General features: G+C 32.0%; 1 protein-coding gene across 2 annotated transcripts in view; it reads right to left on the bottom strand.

The window, feature by feature from the left end:
• Positions 1–12,837, bottom strand: part of LOC148955744 (vitellogenin-6-like) — a 184,803-nt gene that overhangs the window by 49,277 nt on the left and 122,689 nt on the right. For both annotated transcript variants that reach the window (XM_089104026.1, XM_089104018.1), the window contains exons 17-18: positions 4,869–5,017; positions 1,990–2,138 (exon numbers count right to left, since the gene is read on the bottom strand). In XM_089104026.1, coding sequence (XP_088960152.1) covers positions 1,990–2,138; positions 4,869–5,017 — 298 coding nt within the window. The remainder of the gene's footprint in view (positions 1–1,989; positions 2,139–4,868; positions 5,018–12,837) is intronic.

Below are 12,837 nucleotides of genomic sequence, written 5' to 3'. Positions count from 1 at the left end.
TGTTTACACGATCAAAGTTGGCGTTCCAACAGAGATCTGTGAAGAAGTAGATTTCAAGGAGACGAAGCTTGTCGACTTTCTTTATATTTTCGTTCCAGAATATGAAGCTGCTGTGTATGCGTGGTACTTTTTATCAGGGGATTATCAGCTCTTTTGTTTTCGATGCATATAATCTGACCATCAAGGCATCATACAACTTTTCAATTTCCAAAAGATCTGTCTTTAGCGGCAAGAAGATTTTGATTGGGTAATCATTGTTTGGAATGACTAAATGTGCTGTGGTGTCATTGTCAAAGTGAAGCAGAGGGATCGCAAGGCTATCATGCTATTTATATAAAAACATAAAAAGCGTAAGTGCCAATATACTGCTTGGGAGCCAATATACTGCGTAAGTGCCAATATACCCCTGCCTTTATTAGATATTCAAGGGAGGTCGCAGTGAACGATCAGAGAGAAAGCTTTCATTCACCCTTAACAGACGTCCTCTGACACCATAAGCGTAAAGTTTCTTCAGTAAGCCGTGATGCCATACTCTGTATTAAGTTTTAGCAATGTCAAATGACAATAATCTGATGTTGTATCCTATTTCCCAGAAGTTCCCTTCACTTCTTTGATCGGCTATTAAATAGTCAAGTGTTGAACGCGTCCAGCGGAATCTATATTGGCGGTCTCCTAAAATTTCATTTGCCTCCAGTTACTGATAAAGTGAATGATTTGAAACCTTTTCGTAAACCTCTCCAATGCAGGAGAGGCGGCTCATGGGCCTATAAGAGCCCACACCCATGGGATCACCTTCTGGTTTAGGTATAAAAATGACATAGGCTTAATTATGCGTGGATAGGTTCCAGAGGAAAAGCAAAGTCGAAAAAGGGACGACAAAGGTCCAGCCAATTTGGAACTGAAGGTCTTCAAGACAATATTAGGTATATTGTCAGGACCCATGGATTTAGTCACATCAAGACTCTGTAGAATACGAAGAACCTTAGGAGTGGAACCCATGAACTTAGTCACATCAAGACTCTGTAGAATACGAAGGACCTTAGGAGTGGAATAATTCACACTTTATCCTTCATGTAATTCGTTAGCTACTTTTTCATGTATCATTACGGTACTACAAGTTTTTCATAATCATTCACTAAGGATTTTGGTAGAGGTTTCCCTCGTCACTCTGCCCAAGAAATTCACCCAAGTTGAAAAGTTTTACCAGCTGTGGGCTTTTGTAAATTTTGTGCACTGTGGTTTCTGGTTTGAAATCCCGCAGAATATTCCGCCTCGTTATTTCAGTGATTTATAATGAGATGGGTCTATTTTTATTCTTCAGATACAAAGGGTGGTGTTGATTTTTGTATACCTTGAGGCATATTTTCATCTCCAAGCTTTTATGTTTTCTGTAGAGATACTCAAAAATAGAATAGCTTAAAAATAAAGTTAACACAATTGATCATGTTTTAGAAAACTATTTAGGAGCAGCTATTTGTAGAACAAGAATTTTGACTTTTTGTTTATTTGTGTATTTTTTCAGGAATAGTGAATATACGTAATGCCCAGAGAAAAGAATAATGTAAATTTTTATATATTTATTGATAATGATAGTGATGGTGTCGGTAGTGGTGGTGCCAGTTGCCAAGCTCATTTTTTTTCAGCGATCCATTTCCTCTATCTTTCTTAAAGATAAACGTTGATATTAAAAGCAGGTAGTAAAATCTTCTACATAGGTTGACTGTGTTTTTTATTATTAAACTCTTATACCATAATACACCCTCATCTAAAAATTCCATAATACATCCCATATAAAATAAAAATAAAGAAAATCAACCAAATCAAGCATTCAAATTACTGTCCACAGTAGCGGTTCATTTTATATGAAAGAGATGTGTCAAAATAATTACGCCCTCAAAGTCCTCAGAGCCAACTATAAAGCAATCCCCCCTCCACCCTCTCCAAATGTGAAAATCCGTCACAGAGACATGAGATATTCATTATTGGTACCTGTAATTCATTCCTGTTGGATATATTAGCTCTCTGAGATCTTTTGAGAAAAGACTCCCGACTCTTTCATCACAATCTTTAGCTTCAGCGAGTATTTCAAAACCAAGAAGAGTTGAACTCCAGTTTATGACGCTCTTCCATTTGTCTTGCTAGAAGAAAAATAGCTCCAATTAATTAGTTTTAAACTTTGTCAGACCCTGCAAACTTTCGATTTCAGTCAACTTCGTGACGGTAGAAATAAATAATTTTCTCGAAAGATTTTCGTTAGCCTAGCTACTTCTCTACCAGCACCTCAATTCATTTGTTTTTAAATTTCATTTAGTGATAGAAGCCTGCGGGCACTCGGCACGCGGAAGGCTTCTATATATAGATTCCTATTGTCGCTTGTCTTCTAAACGCAGACAATTTGAGCCTTTTCTTGATTTCATGACGTCCAAATGGACCTTAAATTAGAAGTGGAGCCTTTGTACAATTACATTTTTTTTTTATTGGACCGTTAGCTTTTGCCTCGGCTTGTCCTTTGTCATTATGAAAGACATATTGCCGTACCTTTGTTTCTTTGAATTGTTCAGGTGGTGGGACAAAAACTTCTTCTTTTGCCTTGGCTTGTCTTTTGACATTATGAAAAATGTATCGCCGAACCTTTTGTTTTTTAATTGTTCAAGTGGTGGGACAAAAACTTATTTTTCTTCCAAAGATTTATCCATTCCATATTTTTGATTTTCAGAAGTATGGTAGATATTGATGACCTTATCCATGTCAAAATTCAAAACCCAATCATCATCGCTATCATTTTCAATTCGTTTGGTTCTTTACACCCTGGCTTATCTTTCGTCATTATGAAATACGCATCGCCGAGCATTTGTTTTTTTTAACAAAGGTAAGGGGCACGTGGCAGCCTTCTATACATAGATTCTCACTGTCGCTTGTCTTCTAACCGCAGACAATTTTAGCCTTTTCTTGATGTCATGACGTCCAAATGGACCTTAAATTAGAAGTCGTGCCTATGTAAAATTAATTTTTTTTTTAATTTGACCTTTAACTTTTGCCTCGGCGTGTCTTTTGTAATTATGAAAGTCATATCACCGAACCTTTGTTGCTATTAAATGTTCAGGTGGTGGGACAAAAACTTCTTTTTCTTCCAACGATTTATCTAGTCCAGGTTTTCGACTTCACAAGGTATTGAAGGGATTGACTACCACCTTTGTTTCTTTTAATTGTTCAGGTGGTGGTACAAAAACTTCTTATTTTGCCTTGGCTGGTCTTTTGTCACTATATAAGACATATCGCCGAAACTTTATTTCTTTTAATTGTTCAGGTAGTGGGACAAAAACTTCTTTTTCTTCCAACGATATATCCAGTCCATATTTTTGATTTTCAAAGGTATATCCAGAGGATGATGTGGGCATGATATCTCACCTTTTTTAAAGGAGGCGATAGAACAAACCGTCAAAATTGGAGGCCTATATCGGTTTCAACCAGTGACTACAGAATAACGTCCAAATTTTGAACTAAGAGAATGGAAATGTGATGCCTGGAATCATGGGAGGATATCAATTTGGTGCTATTCGAGGAAATAAAGCCCAGCATATTCTCAACGTGCTGAATGACTTGTTGGTACGCAGAGACGACGAAATGGCAAAAAATAAGGCGTTTTCCGTAATGGCTTCCTACTCTGTATGGATGTTGTCAAAGCGGATGACTCGGTTATAAGATCGATACTGTGGACACTGATGAAGGAAAATTTTGGGTTTGATCAACGGTTTGTGAAGTGGTATGAAAATTTATATAAGAACCAGATGGCGGTAGTGAATATAAATGGTTACACTAGTGGAAGACTGAAGCTTGAAAAGGCAGTGTGACAAGGGGATCCGAGTGCCCCTTATTTATTCGAACTTTATATAGATCCACTTTTTAACGATGTCAAACGGCGGATACAGGGGATTGCGATTACGCCGAATATCTCCTTGAAATTACTGGCTTTTCTAGACGATGGGACCTTCCTTCATGGGAGTATGGCTGATTTGATTGAAGTGGTGGGAGGACTAATTTGGTATGAGGAGCATTTCTTGGTAAAAAAAAAATACACAGAAAAAAGAGCCAGTTACTAAACATAGGTGAGTGGGCACGGTTAGATGATAGCGTCTGGGTCGAGGAGGCTCAGTTAGTGAAAGTATTTGGTGCACTTTTTGAAAGAATGAAGAATGTGGAAAATTTGTGGGAAGAGCATGTGCAAAAGATTGAGGGTTTACTGGTAGGCCATCAGAGAACACACTTCGGGTCAATGTTTGAGCGAGTAGTGTATGTAAACACGTATGCTCTCTCACTGCTATTTCATCTGGCACCGGCTTTTAATCTTGAAGAAAAGTATGCTAAAAAGGTAGAAAGGAGTATTTGGCGTTTCGTTTGGAGGGGAAAGCTGGAAAAGCTAAGTATGAAAATGTTGTATGTGCTCCGAGAAGAGGGGGATCTTGGCGTTATAAATTTCCGTTAGGTGTGCAAGTCTCTGGGAATTAGAAACGTCTGTGAGATGATCTGCAGTAAAAGCATCTATCTATCTAATCTATACGAGTTTAGGTAAAATTTTTACATGTAGCCTAAGAGCTATAAACATGAAACTATTATTTTAAGGAAGTTGCAAATTAAACTAAAATTAGATTCATCGATTTTAATTAAAATTAAGAAACTGTTGATTTAGAAATCAGTACAAGACAATAAATAGGCAAGTATTCGGACCTAGGCCTTAAGGCCTGACTGGCTCCCTGTGACCTGGAAATAACAGATTGATTGTGGCCGTAATAAATTTTATTATTGATTGTTCTTAATTGACCGTAACTTTGCTAACACCGAACAATAAAAAAAAGACGCAGTCTGCTCACCTTAGTTGCTGCTTTGCCAACGACAACAGATAACTTGCAAGCTTTTCCACAGCTTTTTCTAAGATACACTGCAGCCTCCTCCTCAGAATGGCTTGTTGACACTTCTACTACAGTACGAGTATCACTGGAGCTATCAATGGGGGCACTATCTGAAATATTGCTCAATTGGAAGTAAGTGTAGATCTTCATTTTTGACAATTGTAAAAGAAAAGATGTAATAGCACTTGCTGAGATCCGACAATTAGATCCGAGGTATGGCGTACGGGCAACTGAAAAGGTTCTAGAACCACCACTCCCCCTCTTTTACCTCTCAACTGTACTGGATCTCTTAGAAATTTAACCTCCAAGCTAAGATAGTTTTTTATTTAAGTTAAAAAAAAAACTAGTTTTTTTTCCAATTGGAAAGATGAACTCTGCACTTAAGGCAAACAGAAACTATATTCGATATATTATGTGGAGGTGACCACTCCTTACACCTTTACTCTTTACACTAAATTCTATCTTATGATTTACTGAGGGTAACATCAAGAACCTTTTGTAGAGCTTTCAGAAACTCAAAATTGTAAAATTCTTATGTATGCTAATGCCTTTTGATAAGTAAATCCGACTTTAATGAAATTTATATATTCATATAATCTTTTATAATATATTATTTTTCGAAATATATATTTCTTTTATAAATTTAAATATTCAGAGCCACCATAAAAGTAAACTATTTTACTATACTGTTAGCAAATTTCTATTTTAGTGTCTCGGCTTTTATTCGCAAGGGTCATTTTAACCTATTGTTACTTAACTATAACGGATTGACTATTTAGTAGGCTAAAAGTTATTTCTATTTTTTTCAAAAATCCCTATGGAGAAAAAATCCCCATATCGATCAAAAGTTTAGGGTATTTATATCTTACTCTTACTGAGCTACAAACCGTCAAGGGTGAAAATAAAAAGCTAAAATATGCGGTGTTGCTCCGCAGTAAAATTGCTGTTACGCACTACTAAGGGTTGCTATGATGACTATATATTCTTTTTAATCATGATACTATTAACCATGACACATTAATTTAAAATCTATGATATATTAAATTGTTGCTCTAACAATATTGGGAGAGAAAAAAAGAAATCAAATGGATAATTAGATTATTATGGATTATCGAGCTTTCCATAATAGGCTTTGAATACGGTATTTAAATCTCTTTTTACCCTAGTTTGTTTAAAACCCATTATTTAGCTGTTTTCTTTTTCTCAAAATGAGCGAAAACAAAATCAGTTATTTTTTTTCATGCAAAATTTTGTAAGTGCCATATATCAAGGAAGCCTGCTTCTTTTTTTAATTTATTCAAAAATAGATAACCTGGTGAATTGCCACCAGATAAAGCAAGGCATTTCCCAATTTATTTAATTAACCCCATCATATTTCAAAATATGAAAATTAACATTTTGAGGGTTTTTAGTTTTTCTTATGTTCTTGTGGCTCGAAATGGTTATATCTTGAGAAAGTCTGGGATTTACTTCAATTTCATCAAAAATGAGAGCTTTAACTCTCTATAAAACCAAAGAAGGGCTAGTTTTCTGTAAAGTGATAGTTTTTCAGAATTCTGCAAATCTAGGTAAATATCACGAACCAGCTTGAAACAGTTGAAACTACCCATGCAAAAAAGCTCTTTTCTTTTTTTGTTCAAGAAGGATGATTCCAATGGTGTAGTGTTAGCTTTGATCTGACGCCATTCTTGAGGAGTTTCAGGCTCTTTTCAAAATCTCTGTAAATTTGCTTTCAAAATAACATTTTACTAGCAATATCAATCGAAATAATAAATACCATTCCTGAAACAGCTACAAATGGCAATTGTTCCTCACCAAACAGTTTCTTAAAATTTATTTTTCATTCATTTTTTGGTTACTATGGGCCGTGGTTCACTCTTTACTAGGTTGCAGCTATCGTTGCAACCACGACTTGTTTTTAATTTCTACGAATTTACTATGTTTTGGAATTGGAATACCTAAAAAGTGTGGAAAGTGGGACTTTCCTTAGAAGTGAATAAAATTATAACTTCACGACGTTTTTTTTTAAAAGCAAAACTTTGAAGTACTCGAGAAACTATGTAAAATTTAAGCTCCAACAATTCTGTTTCGAAATTCGAAGGAAAGGATCTAGCCCACGTTGTTTTTTAGATCAACATGAATTGGGAAGAAAATATACTATGCCTTCTCAAAGTCTTTAATCGGAATGGTCAGTGTAGGGGGGAGGGGGGGGGTATTTCATACATTCCGTCTAACTCAAGGCCAACAGAAATAGATACAACGATTTTTTATCTAGGAAGATCATTGATTAGGTAAACGAGCATATAGAGTTTTATCTAGGGTATAGGGGATAAAGAATATTATATAGTTGCATAGACCGTAGAGTTGTATAGAGAGTATTAAAAATTTGATATACCAAGCCTTTATCTAAAAAGATCATTAATGAGGTTAACGAGCACATAATGTTATCTAAGGTAAATTTGTATAGAGTATTAAAGAATTGATATAAAGAGCCTTTATCTAAAAAGATCATTAATGAGGTTAACGAGCAGATAATGTTATCTAAGGTAAATTTGTATAGAGTATTAAATAGTTGTATTGAGCATACTCATATATAGAGTATTAAAGAATTGATATAACGAGCCTTTATCTAAAAAGATCATTAATGAGGTTAACGAGCACATAATGTTATCTAAGGTAAATTTGTATATAGTATTAAATAGTTTTATTGAGCATACTCATATATAGAGTATTAAAGAATTGATATAACGAGCCTTTATCTAAAAAGATCATTAATGAGGTTAACGAGCACATAATGTTATCTAAGTTAAATTTGTATAGAGTATTAAATAGTTGTATTGAGCATAATCATGTATAGATTATTAAAGAATTGATAGAACGAGCCTTTATCTAAAAATATCATTAATGATGTTAACAATCAGATAATTTTATCTAATTTATTTTTTTATAGAGTAGTGAATAATTTATACAAAGAGAATTAATCTAAAAAGATAATTAATGAGGTTAACGAGCACATAATATTATCTCCGTTAAATTTGTATAGAGTAGTAAAGAGTTGTATTGAGCATACTCATATATAGAGTATTAAAGAATTGATATAACGAGCCTTTATCTAAAAAGATCATTAATGAGGTTAACGAGCACATAATGTTATCTAAGGTAAATTTGTATAGAGTATTAAATAGTTGTATTGAGCATACTCATATATAGAGCATTAAAGAATTGATATAACGAGCCTTTATCTAAAAAGATCATTAATGAGGTTAACGAGCACATAATGTTATCTAAGGTAAATTTGTATAGAGTATTAAAGAATTGATACAAAGAGCCTTTATCTAAAAAGATCATTAATGAGGTTAACGAGCAGATAATGTTATCTAAGGTAAATTTGTATAGAGTATTAAATAGTTGTATTGAGCATACTCATATATAGAGTATTAAAGAATTGATATAACGAGCCTTTATCTAAAAAGATCATTAATGATGTTAAAGAGCACATAATGTTATCTAAGGTAAATTTGTATAAAGTATTAAAGAATTGATACAAAGAGCCTTTATCTAAAAATATCATTATTGAGGTTAACGAGCACAGAATGTTATCTACTGTTAATTTTTATAGAGTATTAAATATTTGTTTTGATCATACTCATATATAGAGCATTAAATAATTGATATAACTAGCCTTTATCTAAAGAGATCATTAATGAGGTTAACGAGAGCATAATGTTATCTAAGGTAAATTTGTATAGAGTATTAAATAGTTGTATTGAGCATACAGATACATTATCTATAATGATAGAGTATTAAATAGAATTGAGATACTCATATAGAGATTGAATCGAGCCTTTATCTAAAAAGATCATTAATGAGGTTAACGAGCACATAATGTTATCTAAGGTAAATTTGTATAGAGTATTAAAGAGTTGATATAAAGAGCCTTTATCTAAAAAGATCATTAATGAGGTTAACGAGCAGATAATTTTATCTAAGGTAATTTTGTATAGAGTATTAAATATTTGTTTTGAGCATAATAATATATATAGTATTAAAGAATTGATATAAAGAGTCTTTATCTAAAGAGATCATTATTGAGGTTAACGAGCACATACTGTTATCTAAGGTAAATTTGTATAGAGTATTAAATAGTTGTATTGAGCATACTCATATATATAGTATTAAAGAATTGATATAACGAGCCTTTATCTAAAGAGATCATTAATGAGGTTAACGAGCAGATAATGTTATCTAAGGTAAATTTGTATAGAGTATTAAAGAGTTGATATAAAGAGACTATATCTAAAAAGATCATTAATGAGGTTAACGAGCACATAATGTTATCTAAGGTAAATTTGTATAGAGTATTAAATAGTTGTATTGAGCATACTCATATATAGAGTATTAAAGAATTGATATAACGAGCCTTTATCTAAAAAGATCATTAATGAGGTTAACGAGCAGATAATGTTATCTAAGGTAAATTTGTATAGAGTATTAAAGATTTGATATAAAGAGCCTTTATCTAAAAAGATCATTAATGAGGTTAACGAGCAGATAATGTTATCTAGGGTAAATTTGTATAGAGTATTAAATAGTTGTATTGAGCATACTCATATATAGAGTATTAAAGAATTGATATAACGAGTCTTTATCTAAAAAGATCATTAATGAGGTTAACGAGCACATAATGTTATATAAGGTAAATTTGTATATAGTATTAAAGAATTGATACAAAGAGCCTTTATCTAAAAAGATCATTAATGAGGTTAACGAGCAGATAATGTTATCTAAGGTAAATTTGTATAGAGTATTAAATAGTTGTTTTGAGCATACTCATATATAGAGTATTAAAGAATTGATATAACGAGACTTTATCTAAAAAGATCATTATTGAGGTTAACAAGCACATAATGTTATCTAAGGTAAATTTGTATAGAGTATTAAATAGTTGTATTGAGAATACTCATATATAGAGTATTAAAGATTTGATATAACGAGCCTTTATCTAAAAAGATCATTAATGAGGTTAACGAGCAGATAATGTTATCTAAGTTAAATTTGTATAGAGTATTATAGAGTTGATATAAAGAGACTTTATCTAAAAAGATCATTAATGAGGTTAACGAGCACATAATATTATCTAAGGTAAATTTGTATAGAGTATTAAATAGTTGTATTGAGCATACTCATATATAGAGTATAAAAGAATTGATATAACGAGCCTTTATCTAAAAAGATCATTAATGAGGTTAACGAGCACATAATGTTATCTAAGGTAAATTTTTATAGAGTATTAAAGAGTTGATATAAAGAGCCTTTATCTAAAAAGATCATTATTGAGGTTAACGAGCACATAATATTATCTAAGGTAAATTTGTATAGAGTATTAAAGAGTTGTATTTAGAATAATCATATATAGAGCATTAAAGAATTGATAGAACGAGCCTTTATCTAAAAAGATCATTAATGAGGTTAACGAGCACATAATGTCATCTAAGGTAAATTTGTATAGAGTATTAAAGAGTTGATATAAAGAGCCTTTATCTAAAAAGATCATTAATGAGGTTAACGAGCAGATAATGTTATCTAAGTAAAATTTGTATAGAGTATTAAATAGTTGTATTGAGCATACTCATATATAGAGTATTAAAGAATTGATATAACGAGCCTTTATCTAAAAAGATCATTAATGAGGTTAACAAGCACATAATGTTATCTAAGGTAAATTTGTATAGAGTATTAAAGAATTGATACAAAGAGCCTTTATCTAAAAAGATCATTAATGAGGTTAACGAGCAGATAATGTTATCTACGGTAAATTTGTATAGAGTATTAAATAGTTGTATTGAGCATACTCATATATAGAGTATTAAAGAATTGATATAACGAGCCTTTATCTAAAAAGATCATTATTGAGTTTAACGAGCGCAGAATGTTATCTAAGGTAAATTTGTAAATAGTATTAAATAGTTGTATTGATCATACTCATATATAGAGTATTAAAGAATTGATATAACGAGCCTTTATCTAAAAAGATCATTAATGAGGTTAACGAGCACATAATGTTATCTAAGGTAAATTTTTATAGAGTATTAAAGAGTTGATATAAAGAGCCTTTATCTAAAAAGATCATTAATGAGGTTAACGAGCACATAATTTTATCTTCTGTAATTTTGTATAGAGTATTAAATAGTTGTTTTGATCATAATCATATATAGAGCATTAAAGAATTGATATAACGAGTCTTTATCTAAAGAGATCATTATTGAGGTTAACAAGCACAGAATGTTATCTAATGTAAATTAGTATATAGTATTAAAGAGTTGTATTGAGCATACTCATATATATAGCATTAAAGAATTGATATAACGAGCCTTTATCTAAACAGATCATTAATGAGGTTAACGAGCACATAATGTTATCTAAGGTAAATTTGTATAGAGTATTAAAGAGTTGATACAAAGAGCCTTTATCTAAAAAGATCATTAATGAGGTTAACGAGCACATAATGTTATCTAAGGTAAATTTGTATAGAGTATTAAATAGTTGTATTGAGCATACTCATATATAGAGTATTAAAGAATTGATATAACGAGCCTTTATCTAAGAAGATCATTGATGAGATTAACGAGAACAAAGTGTTATCTAGGGTAAATTGGTGTATAGTTTCAAATAGTTGTATAGAGCATGGAGTAGTACATAGAGTATTAAAGAATTGATACAAGCCTTTATCTCAGAAGATCGTTGATGAAATGACGAGCATATATTGTTATCTAGGGTAAATTGGTCTAGAGTATTAAATAGTTGTATAGAGCATAGAGAAGTACATAGAGTATTAACGAATTGATATAACGAGCCTTTATCTAAGAAGATCATTAATGAGGTTAACGAGCAGATAATGTTATCTAAGGTAAATTTGTATAGAGTATTAAATAGTTGTATTGAGCATACTCATATATAGAGTATTAAAGAATTGATATAACGAGCCTTTATCTAAGAAGATCATTGATGAGATTAACGAGAACAAAGTGTTATCTAGGGTAAATTGGTGTATAGTATCAAATAGTTGTATAGAGCATGGAGTAGTACATAGAGTATTAAAGAATTGATACAAGCCTTTATCTAAGAAGATCGTTGATGAAATGACGAGCATATAGTGTTATCTAGGGTAAATTGGTCTAGAGTATTAAATAGTTGTATAGAGCATAGAGAAGTACATAGAGTATTAACGAATTGATATAACGAGCCTTAATCTAAGAATATCATTGATGAGATTAACGAGCATATAGTGTTATCTAGGGTAAATTGGTCTAGAGTATTAAATACTTGTATAGAGCATAGAGAAGTACATAGAGTATTAACGAATTGATATAACGAGCCTTAATCTAAGAAGATCATTGATGAGATTAACGAGCATATAGTGTTATCTAGGGTAAATTGGTATAGAGTATCAAATACTTGTATAGACCACAGAGTAGCACATAGAATATTAAAGATTTGATAAAACGAGCCTTTATCTATGAAGATCATTGATGAAGTTAACGAGCACATAGTATTATCTAGGGTGAATTTGTGGAGAGTATTAAATGTTTGTATTGTATAGAGTATAGAGTTGCATATCAAGTATTGAAGTGTTGACGTAACGAATATTTATCTAAGAAAGTCTTTTGTGAAGTTTAGTCATTATAAACAATCCAGTTTCATAATGCCCTATTGTATCAAATCGTATATAAGGATTTTCATTTGATCTCAGATTTTGATGAGGTAGCTCAATGGTCCCCAACCGATTTTGGGCCATGCCCCACCGAAGTATGTCTAAGATTCTGATGCCCACATAGTGATATTTAAATTTTGTAATTCAAAATCTTATGTCTATTCACCAGAAGGAAGCTTAAAAGGCCATTAACTTGGTATCTTTTTGGGGGGTAGTCCT

This window comes from Artemia sp. Qi Xiang Cuo, chromosome 2 (genome assembly GCF_049724085.1).
Source record: "Artemia sp. Qi Xiang Cuo chromosome 2, ASM4972408v1, whole genome shotgun sequence".
Classification (NCBI taxonomy): Eukaryota; Metazoa; Arthropoda; class Branchiopoda; order Anostraca; family Artemiidae; genus Artemia; species Artemia sp. Qi Xiang Cuo.
Note: the sequence above shows the minus strand (reverse complement) of the source record. Positions and strands in the feature narration are given on the sequence as shown.